Source organism: Poecilia formosa, unplaced genomic scaffold (genome assembly GCF_000485575.1).
Source record: "Poecilia formosa unplaced genomic scaffold, Poecilia_formosa-5.1.2 Scaffold683, whole genome shotgun sequence".
NCBI lineage: Eukaryota > Metazoa > Chordata > Actinopteri > Cyprinodontiformes > Poeciliidae > Poecilia > Poecilia formosa.
Genome location: NW_006800622.1, coordinates 52485 through 67532, shown reverse-complemented (window position 1 = coordinate 67532; position 15048 = coordinate 52485). Strand labels below are relative to the sequence as shown.

Below are 15048 nucleotides of genomic sequence, written 5' to 3'. Positions count from 1 at the left end.
GTCATGTGACTCAGTGGTTCAGCATAGGTCATCACTGACTAACTGCAGTTACACTGAATGACCCGAGGGTGGCGCTGCTCTCCAAAAACACTGACTGACAGCTGGCGTTTCTGTTTCAGTGTTATTTCTTCACCATCGAGTTTGGACTCTGCAAACAGGACGGTCAGCTCAGAGCTTATGGAGCGGGATTACTGTCATCCATCGGAGAGCTCAGGGTGGGACGCACACACACACACACACATACATACGTCCAAAGTATCTTCAAAATTAAAATCATATACATAAAATATATTGATACATGTACCATTGATTAAGATCCAGAAACAACTGTAAATCGGTGTGTTTTTAGCCTTGATTTAAGGGAATTCAGCTGTGTTGCATTTTTCTGGAAGTTTATTCAAGATTTGTGGTGCATTGAAGCTAAATTCTGCTTCAAAATGCTTGGTTCTGGTTCTGAGGATGCAGAGCAGACCAGAATCAACAAACTGTTAGCAGTGGAGCGCAAAAGTAGTTTGGTGGAAAAATTGCTCTCTTCTGGTTTTTATTTCTTTTAATCCATGCACTTATTCCACACATTTATTATTCATAATATTTTAAATAAACAATATTTAATCAAAATATATATTAATTTCTGTATATTTTTAGGTGCCCCATACATTCCAAGGTTGAACAAAAGGTTGGGTTTAAGCATCCAACTAACCTTTATAATATATTCAGTCTTATAGCACAGAGTAATCATATTTCCAACTCATCCCCAGTGTAAGAGTTGGCAATTTACACACAATTCATGTGTGTAAACAGCAACCCGTGAATTAGAAAGACACTGTAATAATTAGCAGTACCTTCTGGCAGACCTTAGCAGGTTCCGGGAGACAACCAATCAGAATAAGAGCTTGTGTGAATATTCATGAGGTCCTGCTATTACACAAACCTGCCATAGGGGGCACTGTGGTGATACACAGATTACACACAAAATCAGATTTATGTGTATTAAACGGATATCTCGGGTTTTTTTGCATTTTGGGGGTTATTGGACCAATAGAAAACTTTCTGCGCTTTTAGATTTTTGTCAAAATTAGCAGGACACCGCTCCTGTCGTGTTAATTCAAAATGTCCTGCTAGTGCTGTGTGTATTCTGTCGAAATGTCCTGCTAAACCACATGTACTAACACACACACACACACACACACACACACACACGCACGTTTGCGTGGCTATCTTTGTGGGGACTTTCCATTGACTTCCATTCATTTCTACAGCCTAAACCTTACCTTTACCCTTTTCCTAACCCTAACCATCACATACCTAACCCTAACCAAAACTCAATTCACACCTTAGTCCTAACTCTGACCCCTGACCCCAAAACAGGGTTTCCCCTTGTGGGGACCAGGCTTCGGTCCCTACAAGGAGCAATTGGTCCCCACAATGTAGTATGTATCAGGAAAATCATCCCCACAAGGTATTACAAACAAACGCGCACACACCCGCGCACACAGACACACACACACACACACACACGCACATTGTAAACAGGTTTAGGATTGTGACTTTGTGCTGCAGAAAACTGCATCCATTTTATAATATGTGGAGTTCCTCTGGGTTCTGTTCTTGGATCTCTTCTTTTCTTTTATATTAAAAAAGTTGGGAACCTATTAATGGTTAGATAATTGATCAGACTGTTTTTTCCCAGCATGCTCTGTCTGATAAAGCCTGTGTGAAGATGTTTGACCCAAAGACCACCTGCAACCAGGAGTGTCTAATCACCACCTTCCAGGATGTTTATTTTGTCTCTGAGAGTTTCGAGGAGGCCAAGGAAAAGATGAGGTAAACAACAAAACACACAAACAAGTAGAAAACACACTGATGAAAACGCTGGAGGAGTTGAGCATCGAATAACAAAAAACATAAAAACTGCAAAAAAACATAAAATCTTAACATGAGAAACATCTCTTGTTTTAAGTGAAATAATCTGTCAGTGGAACAATTACTATTTTTTTAAAATCAATATTAAGGAATTATTTACTTAAGACAAGCTCCTATATCTCGCTGAAAAGTTACTTGTAAGTTAGTTTGATCTTATTTCAAGTGAACTTAGATATTTCTAGAAACTAGACCAAAAATACTTGGTAAGATTTTATGTTTTTGCAGTGTACACTATGAGACATAACTAAAACATCTAGTTTTAATTTCACCATAAAGAAATCCTTCACTCCAAAACCAACCAGAGTTAAGCTAATGATACCATTGTGATTCTGATGGTGTTTCTTTCAAATCTTTTTTATTTTGCTCTGAAACTGTAAAACCTGACTGTTGATTCAGGAGCAAAAATATTCCAGACGTGTCCGGTTTTTTTTTATCTTGCAGAGAATTCGCCAAATCCATAAAGAGGCCGTTCTCTGTGTACTACAACCCATATACGCAGAGCGTGGATCTGCTAAAAGACACGCGCAGCATCGAGAACGTGGTGCAGGACCTGCGCAGCGACCTCACCACGGTCTGCGACGCCCTCGGCAAGATGAACACCTACCTGGGCATCTAAGGCCGATGCAAACCCTACCACACTGCAGAAATACTAAATATTACCAAGTATTTTTGATCTGGTTTCTAGTTCAAATATCTTAGTACACTTGAAATAAGGCAAAATGAACTTATAAGTTACTTTTCAGCAAGATATAGAAGCCTGTATTTAATATTTGCACTGATAAATTGGCTCAGATTTCCTTAATTTTGGTAGATCAGTGATCTTATCAACCTCAGCAAAGATCTAAAAATCAGCCGCTGTCCTCTTCTGCCCTGCAGTGAGAGGTTTGACCGACAGACAAGCCCATCAGGTCATGTTAACGATGGTCAACCCACTGTTGCCAATTCAACAACTTCTTGCTACATTTAGCAACATTTCAGACAAAAATCATTATTGGCCAAATTTGGAATTGGAAGGTCAGGATTTTTAAAGATCGATAATCAGCGATCTGCCAGACAACTGCAGTCAGTGCTCCTCTACCTGTATTACAAAAATAATTCCTTTATATCGACACATCTTGAATATATGACAAGACATTTTTCCATAAGTGAAATAATCCACCACTAGTATGTTTTTATTGACTTTAAACAATCTCCTATATCCTGTTTAAAATGTACTTCTAAGTTACATTTGTCTTATTTCAAGTGTACTAAGATATTTGGATTTGAAAGTTGATCAAAATACTTAGTAAAATTTTGTGTTTTTGAAGTGCAGGAGCTCTGATCGATCCAATCAGAGGTTCTGACTTCAGTCTCTCAGATTATCAAGCTGCTTCAAGTATCTGTAAAAACCTCCGTCCAGCATTTCTAACGTCCAAACGTCTGATTTCATCCAGTTGATGTCCGCTCTGCTCATGTCAAATGTCTCCTGTAACTGAGTCCAAGCTGTCAGAATAAAGTGAAGAATCCTCCACACTCAGGAAGTCTCTTTCTTTAACTGATTATCAGTAAAGAGATCATTAAGTTAGGAAGCAAACTGATCAGACCATCATCATCCTCAACCACGCCCCAACTTCTGTGGATCAGTTCTGGTTTCTAGGAAACACATCAGGACTTTTTCCTAGACAATCGGCTGAACTTTTCCTGCAACTAACTGTACGCTTTCTTTCATATGACTATTAGGAAAAAAATGAAATAAAATTATGAGAATTTACTTCTTACTTCTCTAACATAAAAAGCACTTCTGGATCAGTTTATTTTCTGTGTGCATGCTCTATATTCGCCAACTCTTAATTCATGAAAGCTTGGAGAAATGCAGACTCGATTTTTATCAGACCTGAAGCATCGGTTTCATGATGGCTCTGTGGGAGACGGAGCAGAAGAGTTTCAGGATAAAAACACAACCTGGACATTTTAAAAACACTCAGGTTTATTGAGAAACACATGGTGTTGTGATGGCAGTGTTAAAGCTGGTGGTAAAAACATAAACAAGGACTCATTTAAGAACCGGAGCCTGAAATTCACTCCTTACAGTGCGAGTGTTTAACGTTGGGGGATTTTACAAGCATGACTTAAAGTATATTCAGCTTTTTGTCTCTTTATCTTCCTAGTTGTCATTTTATCTAAACATTTAGCTAAAATTATATATTAAATATTTAGTAGCTAAATATTTAGTTTACCCTCTAAATATTGGTAAACTCCCAATATTTAGTAGTTTAGGTGCTAAATATTAGCAAGCTAAATATTAGCAAGCTAAATATTAAAGTTTGTAAACTAAATATTTAGTTATCTAAATTAGCTTGCTAATTAAATATTTAACTTGTGTATAAAATACAAAATCGGCTGCATTTTGTCCATGAAGGCTCAGAGAGGAATCTGATGTGATCAGCTTCACGTCTAAATGAGTGAACAGGGAGAATGTGGAGTTGGATCGGCAGGTCCAGATCTGTGAATGTTCCTGAAGGACCCAATCGATCCATTGATCTTATTATCAGCCTTTACCTTTAATCCAGGTCCAAGCTTTGGCCAGCTATCTGATCGAATTCTGCTATCAACGACAGAAAACCTGAGGGAAAGTCCAGGGACTGTCTGGTTCTGGGCTCAGAACAAATCTCAGTTCAGACCATCCATTAAAGGGCCAGTATTATGTTTTTTCCAGGCACATGGTGCCAATTTGTAGCATAATCAAGTATGTGACCTTCAGTTGTTATAAAAATTATTATTGGCAACATTTTTATACATTTTTATCAGCATTGCGGTGATCAGTAGCTAATTTAATGAGCTCAGCTTATGCACAGTTTTACCAGGTGTTTGCTAATTGCTACTGGCTAGTCTGAAGGAGCCGCAGTGAAGGGCTTCTTTGTAATGCAAGAGCTGGGAAGCTTACACTGAAATAAGAAAACAAGTGATCCAACTTAAGAATTTTTTTTTTTACAAGTAATCAAATTGAGTTTATTCAACTAAATATATTTAATATCTTATGTTGAACAGACGTAAATAAATTAAGTTTGACGATTTTACTTTGATTACAAGTAGTGAATTAAATGTTTTAAAAGTTGGAGCTCCATTCTCTGTGTAGAAACTGCTGCTGTAGGGAGGAGCTTCGCCCTGGCAGGGCTAGGTCCACCCAGGTGTTTTGCATAGCTGAATGGTTGCCATGGAGATTAAAGGATTTCTCAAACATGCATGAAAGAATCAAAGCAACACTCCATGTATATTTTTGATTGGGGAATAATATTATAAAATGATGAAAAGGTAAAAAAGTTGATTTTACATGATACTGCCCCTTTCAGTCAGTGGAGGTCAGGGAACGGTTTGGGGTAGCTGAACATCAGGTAGTCCCTGTAGTAAAACTCAAACACCTTCTGCCTCTCGGTGCGGTTCAGCTGGGAGAAATAATCCTGCGTGATTCTGGACGAGGTCCGCTTCGCCCGCGGGTTCCTGTCCTTGAAGTCCGGGAAAGTGAGGTTTCCCGGAGCGCCGATGCCGCGCAGCAGGAAGTCGGCGTCCTCCTGCAGGCTCTCGATCTTCCCAATGAAGTCGTAGTGGATCAGACACGGGCTGCAGAGCTGGCTGACCCGCTCCCAGTGGATGTCCATCCCTACGGGTCGCTGCGCGTCCAGCAGGTACTGAACGAACTCCCTGAAAGTGACGCCGGCGCCGGTTTTCAGAGCCGACCCTGAGGCGTTGGCCCGGTACCTGGAAATGATGGCCCGTCCGAACACGGGATGATAGTAGGAGTTCGGACTTTCAAACTTGTCCCGGAAGGCCGAGACGAGCCGCTCGAAGGGCTCCCTGACGAAAAGAACCTTGGTGTAGGTTCGGAGTCTCTCGGCGATACCGGCCCGATCGTAGCTGTCCAGCCGCCGCAGCTGGTTGCTGTAATGAGCTGCATCGTGAGGAATATCCTGAGTGGATCGGGCTATGCCTGCCAGAACCATCAGGACCCGTTTCCAGTTGGAGCAGCCGGCTTTCGGCACCTCACAGTACAGCAGCCGGAACCGGTCCTCCACGTAAAGCCGGGACACCTGCTGCAGCCTGACCCGCTGCTTTCGGCGGACCGGCTGGTACTTAGAGCAGACGCCGTTCAGCTGGCGGTGCCGAGTCCGCTGCGTCCTCAGTGCCGTAGAACCTCCAGAGGGGGCGCCCTTCAGCAGCAGCTTCCTGTGGCGCTTAGTGACTGGCTGCTTGTTGCCTAGCAACGGGTCTGAACAAAGATGGAGGACAGGCGGGAAGCCGGGGAAAAGTCCAGCAGAGATGTCTTTAGTTTGCCAGGACGGAACCTGAAACACAGAACAGAACCACAACCAGAGTAAAAACCAGATGCCAGAACTTCTGATCCAGAGTGAAACTGCAGCAGGAACTTAAGAGAGTTTTCACACCTGACAGTCCAGTAGACCCAGTTTGAAACTAAAACGTTTGTTACATTTTCAGCTACTGCGCTTCGCTTTCACGCTTCACTGTGTCAAATAAACTAAACTCTTAAAAAAAAAAAAGTTCCCCTCCTCGCCTGTGGTGGCGCTGCACCAAGAACCACTGAAGGAAACAACACAAAAACCTACGAAGACACCGACCGTAACTTCCTTCTTGACCAAACGTAAACAAAATAGAGTGGCGTTAGATCTTATGAAAATAGTCAAAATAGTATGAGAATAAAGTCATTATGAGAATGAAGTAATTTGAGAATAAAGTCGTACGAAAATAAAGTCGAAATAATACGATATTAAAGTAATTTTAATATTAATACAATTGTAATTAAGCTACGACTTCTATCTCATATTATTTTAACTTTATCCTTGTAATGCTACTTTATTCTCAGTTTTATTTTTCTTTATTTGTTATGCCCAATACTCCATCGTACTATACATACATATTTAGGTTGTACAGATATTCAGCATCTTGCCGCAGGAATTGCACAAAAATGTCAAAATTCCCCCAGAAAAATAAAGAACAATAAATAACCTATTAATTTATCAGTTTTTGATGCTGCTGTAATGTTGCAGATATCCAGCAGGTGGTGCTGTGGCGCCATAGTTACCTTCCGTTCAGGCCACGTCGGAGCCTCCAGGACAGGAACACCTGAAACAGCAGAACAAAGAGTTGAATATGTCTGAGTTTTAGCTGTTGCTCTTCATGTCTGCGTGACGGAAGCTCTGTCTGGTTCTGGTTCTGGTTCGGTGTCAGTGAGTCGTTCTGATGAAATAAAAATGAAGCTGCAGAGGTTCTGCTGCCTCAGTGATGTGACAACGCACATTCTCTAAAAGCTCTCTCATGATACTTTCCAGTCACACTGGCAGATTTTCAAATATTCATGAGGCGAACATCAATAAAACATGGATGGAGGGGATGAGGAAGGTGGAGAACAATTTAATTCCTCAGGAGGAATCATCCAGAACCATCCACAGGAACCATATTCAGAACAGAACCGGACCAGCATCACATCCTTATTTTACAGCTACAGATTTTCTATTCCACACATTTTACTTCACATGCTCTATTCTACATGCTATGTGACCCATTAAGTGTTATGTTGCAGTATAATTTACTCATATTTATAAACAGAGGCCCTGAATTATTTTACTAGATTCTGTTATGAGACTAAATTAATTGTAAAAAGTTAAACGTGTTACTTGTCTACAGATTAAAGGAATAATAATGTTTAAAAAACACAGTTTCGTTTAAAAGAGCATTGAAATCTTTTTTATTATTATTTAAATCTCGGTTTATGTGTAATTTGTAAAAAATGTGACATCTGACCAACTTTGTGATATTACATGTCAATTATAATTTATTAATTATTATATGTTACTGTTGAAATGTCTTGTTTTTGTCTCAGTTAGGAAGATTTAGTAACCACTTCGCTGGAAACTATCGTGGATCCTAATAAATATTAACTTGCACATGTTCTGCTCCACATGTTGTACTAATTTGTAACAGCTTCACAATTTCTGTTCTACGTTTTCCGCTGCACATGTTCCAATCCACAATTTCTTCTTCACATTTTGTATTAATTTGTACCAGCTCCACATGTTCCAGCTGCACATATTATCCGCTTCAAATGTGCACAATAAACTTCGAGGTGGAACATCTGAGGCAGAAAATGTGCCGGGTTCACATGTTCCGTTAAACATATTCAATTTTGTATCTGCACATGTTCCATCTGCACATGTTCTGCTCTACATTGTGTATTTGATATTTTCTGCTATTCGTGCTGTTTTGTAAATGTCCTGCTCCACATGTGCTGGGTTCACATGATCCGTTAGACATATTCCATAGCACATTTGCTCCAGGTGCACATGTTTCTTCTTCACATGCTCTATCCACATTTTAGCCCTTATAATTTGCTTTAGATGCTGTGTTTATTTGTATGAGCTCTGGATGTTTCAGTTTCCCTCTGCGATGAGGTTTTGACCCAAGTGCTGCAGAAACATGAGAAAAACCTTCATGTGACTCTGCAGTAGCAAACCAGGAAGTGACAAGTTGCTGTTATTTCATGCCAGAGGACTCAACACCTTCATTTTCCCCTCAAGTGATCCGATTAACAACAACGATCAGGTGATCAGTCCACCTCATCAGTCTCACACCTCATATTTCTGTAAACACCATCGTTAACAGATCAGAGAGTTTGGACGGAGCAGCTGTAGTTTTTTTTAATAAATCATAAGAGACACGGAGCGCAGGGAGGGGGGTCCACAGGGACAGGGTGGGCGCAGAAAAACGGGGCAAGAAGCAGAAATAGATCAGAAATCCTCCTGAAATATCGTCTGGCCCCAAGCTTTGTCTCCACTCAGCCGAGTATTTTTGGTAGTTTCTCGTGCAAATATTTTTTTATATACCATCATTTGCAAGCTCCAGTTTCTTGTTGAAAAGTTGAGTTTTGTCTTACTTCAAATGTACGAAGATATTTCCACCAGAAACTAGACCAAAATTACTTCTTTGGTAAGATTTAGTGTTTTTGCAGTGTGACTGTTTCAGGAAGTGAATCAGGTCCAGATGTTAACATGTAGGTTGGTTTTTAAAACCAGTCCAGACTGTAAACCAGGCAGGCAGATTCTCTGACCGCATCAGTTCCAGTTTAATTCTCACCGGTGAAACAGCAGCCGACCAATCATGGTCATGCATCTGGAGCTGCAGTTTTAGACTAATATCCACCATCTTCCAAGGTTTATCGTAGCTGCAGACTGTAATGCATGCCACTTTGTTTACTTTCACCATGATCGCTGTCGTCATGGACGCAGTCCAACTCCACAGAGGGAGTTAATGAGTGGGAATCAGGTGAAGCTGGAGCTTAATTACAGGTGCAAACTCTGAGCTCCACCCGGCCCACTTAAAGAGCTGTAAACTTCTGCTGCAGCTTCAAGATTACTTTGGATTATCATCCTTCCTTCAAGTCGTTAAATCTCTGCTTTTAAAATCCAGAAGTGCTTAATTATCACATCTGAGGGCTCTGCAGCTACATAACTGCAAGAAATTTTTATATGGGGCAGAAAGAAGGTTCTGGGTTCGAATCCCAGGAGGTATTTCTGTATGAATTAGACTGCATGAATTAGACTTTCCAACTTTAGTTATCAGATGAAGAAGAAGGAGCAGGAAATTAATCTTTTAACAAACAAGAAGCAGTTTCACAGCCTCACTCAAACTGACCCCAGACCAGCCGACCCGACAACACCGACCTGGGTTCTGTTGCTGCATGGAGTCAGTGAGATGTTGCAGGAGGACCAGAAGCAGCAGCGACCCGACTCCCAGGAGAAGCAGACACCAACGGAGGCGAGGCCGCGAGCGGAGGAGTTTCATCCTCCTCACAGAGCCCTACAGTCCCACCGGCTGGTTCCGGGTCAGCCGCAGAACCTGAGGATAGAAGGTCACACCTGGGTCACAACAGCTGCAGTTAACGACTATTTTAGTAATCGATTAATCAATTATTCCAGTGATTAATCATTAATAAATAAAAAAATTGGCACATTCTGCAGATTTTTCATTTAACCACTTAAACATTTTATACATTATTATAAATACATTAAAAAATGCAAATAAACAAATAATTAAATTCCTTTTTTAAATTAGAAAATAAATGTTTTATACTTAAAATTCAACAACCGCATTCCTTTAGTTTACGCTTTCTTTATTATCTTACATTTTTTGCTACTCCGGTTAACAATCAAGTGTAATACATCTTTCAAATTAAATAATCAGCCAGTGAAACTTTTTATCAATATGAAGAAACTATTTATGTAAAACAAGCTCCTGCCTTGCTTGAAATTTACCTGTAAGTTAGTTTTGTCTTATTTCAAAATATTTCCATTAGAAACTAGACCAGAAATACTTGGTTAGACTTTGTATTTTGCAGTGTATCCCAGAAACTTCTCCTAAACGCTCTGAGGATGTTTCCAGCGTTTTGTTGGATCCTCTGGTCTCTTCCTGCCTGCCTGTGGCTCCATCAGCTTGGAGTGGAGCCCAACTGGGACATATTTATAGATCAGAGTGCTTCAGGTTATTTTTATCCGCAAATACAGAAACGGAGGAGGTGAAATCAGATCGCTTCTGCAACATGCAGCCGTTAACCGCATTAATCTGCTTGAGGATTCCTGATTCGGAAATCTGAACGTTTTACCTCTGGAGGAACGAGATGGTCACAAAAATCTGATAATAAAGCAGAGTCACATGCACAAGCTGGATGATGAAGAAATATGACAGTGATAACAATTTGATGAGTTTAAAAAATGTTCTGTGAAATTATAAATTTTTTATTGAGATTCAGCCACTAGTTTACAAATTCCCAGTCGGACGTGTGAAAGCGTACATGCGCAGAACAAACGGCTGCATATTTGTACTATGCATCCGGACAAATGACAAAAACAAAATGGCGGATAGTATTGTACTATTTGTACAACAGCATATTAGGACCATTGCAGACAGAAAAAAAGGACTGAAATTCTGCCAAAAAAAAATTAGATTAAGCTTAGTAATGTTTGAGAAAAAAACTTACAAATTTTTGAGTTTAAAGAGTCAAAAATTTGCCAGAAAAACTCCTAAATTTTGAGTCTTAGATTTTATTTCTAGAAAAACATGGAAATTTGAGTAAAAAATATTCAATATTTGGAGTTTTTTTTCCTAGTTTCTGTTTTTGCTTTCTTCGCTGTTTAAGTGGGTTATGAGGTCACCAGGTTTCCCTGCAGGAAATGGAAGTGTTTCCATTCAATAATTAACAGAGTCATGACCTTTGACCCACAACAGCTCTGCAGGATCGAGTTACCTGCATATTTACAGGTTTGTGATAGATGGATTAAGGATGCTGGCAATGAATCTATTTACGATTAATTGTTTATTAGATTAAAATTAGTTCTAATCGATTGACCACTGACATTCTCTTACACCTTCTTTTAGTGTTGCAGTTTGACCTCCATTCAGCAGAGGGCGCCACTAGTCATCCTTAAGCACAACGTTAATACAGAAACAAAGATGGCGGAGGGGTTATGAGAACGGAAAAGACTAACGGTCCAAACGGAGTCCGGTGTGGGGTGAAAACGCACTTTATCCGGTTCTGTTTTGAAATATAAACACTTGATAAGCTCCTTAAGACTCTACCATCAAGAGAAAAAAGGCTGCTTATCAAATAATTGTTGGTCGATCGATAAGATGTCTGAAAAGTAAATCTTTCAGCCAAAATTAGAAGGAGGTGAGACAGAACCGATCTGGGTTTCTGGAAGTTAGAAAGCTGCGGCAAAAAACAGCTGAATCAGGGCAGGACTCAGACTCGGCCCGAGTCTCTGCAGGTCTCAGCCATGCATCAACATGTTTACAGACTGCAGGTCACCAGTCCGATACCAGCAACAAGTCGGATCATGTTTCACTGAGACAAACAGGAAGTCAGCTGGGGAGAGATGATCCCTCTGAGGATTCCTGCAGGAGTTTATTCCTCTGAAACGGGACAGGAAAGACTTCTCCAGATAGAAACCTGGAGATGTTCTGAGATCTTCATCAGTTTGAGATCAAACTGACAAATTATCTAACGAAAACATATATAAGAAGAAGCATGATGCTCTGTAAAATGTCCTGGTGGACAGCTGTATTGACTTTAGAAAACCTAGAGGACCAGAACCAGGAGACCACATGGATTCTGCTCCTCTCCACTTCTCCTCGTACAACAAATTAGGGCCACTGGAGACAGTTTTAAAAAAAAGGAAGAGCAAATTTCTGCCAAAAAAATGAGGAATTTTGATATTAATCTCAGAAACTTTCTAGAAAAAATTGTGGAAATTGCTGAGTTTGAAAAGTCAAAACTTTTCAACTTAACTCAAAACAGGTTCTCTCTGTTGATGTTGCACCTTTTCCTAGCACACTTCCTCCTTCCACTAAATTAAAAAGACTTATGTTTAGATCAGTAACTCACTACTTGAGTGACCTTTTTATCTTATTTTTATTTTATTTATTTATTTATTTATTTATTTACAAAATACCTTTTTACTTTTATTTGAGTAATTTCTTGGACAGTTTCTACTCGAGTACAGAACTAACCAACTTCTTCAGCAATGACTTTTTGTGGCTCCCTGTAACGGTGCAGATGGATTACCCAGGTGTTTTGAGTTTCCATTAATTTTTTTTAAAATATTCTCATTTTCTGTGACTCAATTTTGGGTTTCTATCTGTTAACCATAAATATTAAAATTACAATAAACAAAAGCTTAGAATGCATCACTATGCGCGATGATTCTGTATAATATGTGGTTTCAGTTTTTGATTGATAATGAGGTCGGTTTATTCAGTTTTCAAGGTTCTGTAGTTCCGCAGATTTTTTATTTAATTTTTCTATTTTATCAAAAATCATATGGTCATTGTAGGTAGAAAAAAGGTCTGTAAAATACCAAACAACTTAGCAATTCTGAGATTAGTCTCAGAAATATTCTAGAAAAACCTTAACATTTCTGAGTTCAAAAGTTTACAATTTTAAGAAAAAAAACCCGGAAATTTTTTGATTTTGAAATTTTTTTGGTTTTCTTATTTTTTTTTTTTTTTATTTGTCTTATAATCAAAATCAAACCGATTTATTTTCCAACAAATTAATTTAAGCGGTGCTGCTCTGGTTTAACTCTCAGTCAGGTCCAACAGAATCTGCTTCAGGAAAGTGGGCTGGATCCTATTCTAGCTGATTCAGATGAGAACCGAACCTCAGTAACAGGTCAAACCTGACACTCACCTGAATCCCGGATCGGCTCCAAGTTCGGGTCCGGCATGGACCCTGTCCGCCGGGTGCTCCGCTCTGGGTCAGAACCAGGAACCGGTGTCGGTTTGATGTCAAGTCCGCTGGAAGCAGATCGATTACGCCCAAAGTTCCGGACCACAACCGGAGTTAAGCGGAGGACCAAACCGAACATCAAGGTACAGAGGAGAAGAAGACACGAACCGGACGTTCACTACCGGCCTCTTCATCATAAAACTCAACAGGCAGTTTCCATAAATCCGCTGCAGATCTGAAACAGTTGGACCTCCAGATGATCCAGAACTTCTCAGAACTTGTAATAATATTCAGGTTCCTTCACTGGTTCGATTCAATTCCAGATATGAAATATTAACCATAATAGTAAGACAGATTGTGTTAAAACCAGAGTTGGGTAGTAACAAGTTACATTATTTACTTGAGTAACATTTGAAAATATATACTTATGAGTATTTTAAAGAGGCTGTACTTTCTACTTCATTATGAAGTATTTACATCCTTACTTGAGTAAAATTCAAGGATACTCTACCCACTTTGAATAATTTAATTAATAAAAAAAGAACAAGCTTGTTTTCACCACAAATTCAGCAAACACATACACATGCTTGTAGTGTTTTGTAGGTTTTATATTGAATGAAATTGGATTGGAAAAAGTGTTCTTTTTTCTAATTTTATTAATAATTAATTCATAGTAATGATATTATTCATATGAATTATTTTCATGTTGATCTTTAACATACCAATATTTCCAACTTTATATTTTGGTCTGTCTGATTACTTAATTTTTAAATATAAAAAGACTTATGTTTAGATTAGTAACTCACTACTTGAGTGACCTTTTTGTCTTATTTTTATTTTTACAAAATACCTTTTTTTTACTCTTATTTGAGTAATTTCTTGGTCAGTTTGTACTTGAGTAAAAACATGTTAGCTACTCTTACTTGAGTACAATTTTTGGGCGCTCTGCTGACCTCTGGTTCAAACTACAAGAACCACAAGATTAAAATAAAGTAACAAGATTTTTTTTTTAGAAAACTTTATCTTAGTTAAAATAAATACATTTTGAACTCAGAACCAGAGCCCAGATCCAAACTAATTAGAAAACTTTTATGCTAGCGACCTTTGAGGCTTTTATTTTGTAGCAGCAACCGGAAGTGCAAACACGGATCGTTATTAAATTGGCTTCAGCCTGAAGGAGCAGCTGCTTCTGAGGGTGTGTATGTTTATTTTTTTTATTTATGTTTTTGCCTTTTTGGGACATTTTTGGGACGGTCACCTTCTAAAGACAGATGGATCTGTTCTGGACTCAGGTCCGGTCCAACTGCGGAGGACCAGAACTTTTTGGGGTTATGGGTTAAGTCAAAGGTCAGCAACCTTTACGACCATGTGAGCTATTTTTATCTTTGGTCTAGCTAAACAAAAGAGCTACATACATGAAAAAGTTAGTTATTTCAACAAAATCTACTACAGGAATTTATTTTCAAATGAACACAACAACTAATTAAAAAAATGATAATTTTACCTAATGTTTTATGACATAATTGCCATTTATTTTTATTTTTTCAGCTTAGGTCCAGTAGATTATATTTTTAAAAACATAAATTAAATTTTATTGATTTTAAAACTATATATTTTTTGTTTTTCCCTTTACTTACAAATGCATTTGTGACTCTTTAGTGAATTAATTTTTTCCTCATTTTCCCCCCAACTCCATTCACAAAATGGAGTTATAACTATATAATTATGCTCAGTTATGAGATTTTGGTCTGTCTGATTACCAAAATCAGACAGATGTGGTTCTGATCACAGAAATACCCCAAAAATGAAACAAGCAAACAAACAAACAAACAAACAAAAATCTAAATTATTCCAAA

General features: G+C 38.8%; 2 protein-coding genes across 2 annotated transcripts; one reads left to right on the top strand and one right to left on the bottom strand.

The window, feature by feature from the left end:
• Window positions 1-90: 90 nt before the first annotated feature.
• On the top strand, window positions 91-3439 carry LOC103130851 (tryptophan 5-hydroxylase 2-like). The gene is made up of 3 exons (XM_016666226.1): window positions 91-215; window positions 1691-1824; window positions 2365-3439. Exons 2-3 carry the CDS (start codon window positions 1721-1723, stop codon window positions 2537-2539), a joined length of 279 nt encoding a protein of 92 aa, XP_016521712.1. The 5' UTR covers window positions 91-215; window positions 1691-1720; the 3' UTR covers window positions 2540-3439.
• Window positions 3440-5177: 1738 nt separating this feature from the next.
• LOC103130844 (carbohydrate sulfotransferase 8-like) lies at window positions 5178-13339 on the bottom strand. Its single transcript, XM_007542356.2, has 4 exons — window positions 13154-13339; window positions 9633-9807; window positions 6998-7038; window positions 5178-6242 (listed from the first exon to the last, which is right to left on the bottom strand). The coding sequence occupies exons 2-4, from the start codon at window positions 9751-9753 to the stop codon at window positions 5253-5255; spliced, it is 1152 nt and encodes a 383-aa protein (XP_007542418.1). The 5' UTR covers window positions 9754-9807; window positions 13154-13339; the 3' UTR covers window positions 5178-5252.
• Between the last annotated feature and the right edge of the window lie 1709 nt (window positions 13340-15048).

Coding starts and splice junctions, on each gene's coding strand:
- LOC103130851 (XM_016666226.1), top strand. CDS start 1,721: ATGTTTGACCCAAAGACCACCTGCAACCAGGAGTGTCTAATCACCACC. Junction 1,825..2,364: donor GAGGCCAAGGAAAAGATGAG/GTAAACAACAAA, acceptor TTTATCTTGCAG/AGAATTCGCCAAATCCATAA.
- LOC103130844 (XM_007542356.2), bottom strand. CDS start 9,753: ATGAAACTCCTCCGCTCGCGGCCTCGCCTCCGTTGGTGTCTGCTTCTC. Junction 7,039..9,632: donor CATGCAGCAACAGAACCCAG/GTCGGTGTTGTC, acceptor CTGCTGTTTCAG/GTGTTCCTGTCCTGGAGGCT. Junction 6,243..6,997: donor CGACGTGGCCTGAACGGAAG/GTAACTATGGCG, acceptor TCTGTGTTTCAG/GTTCCGTCCTGGCAAACTAA.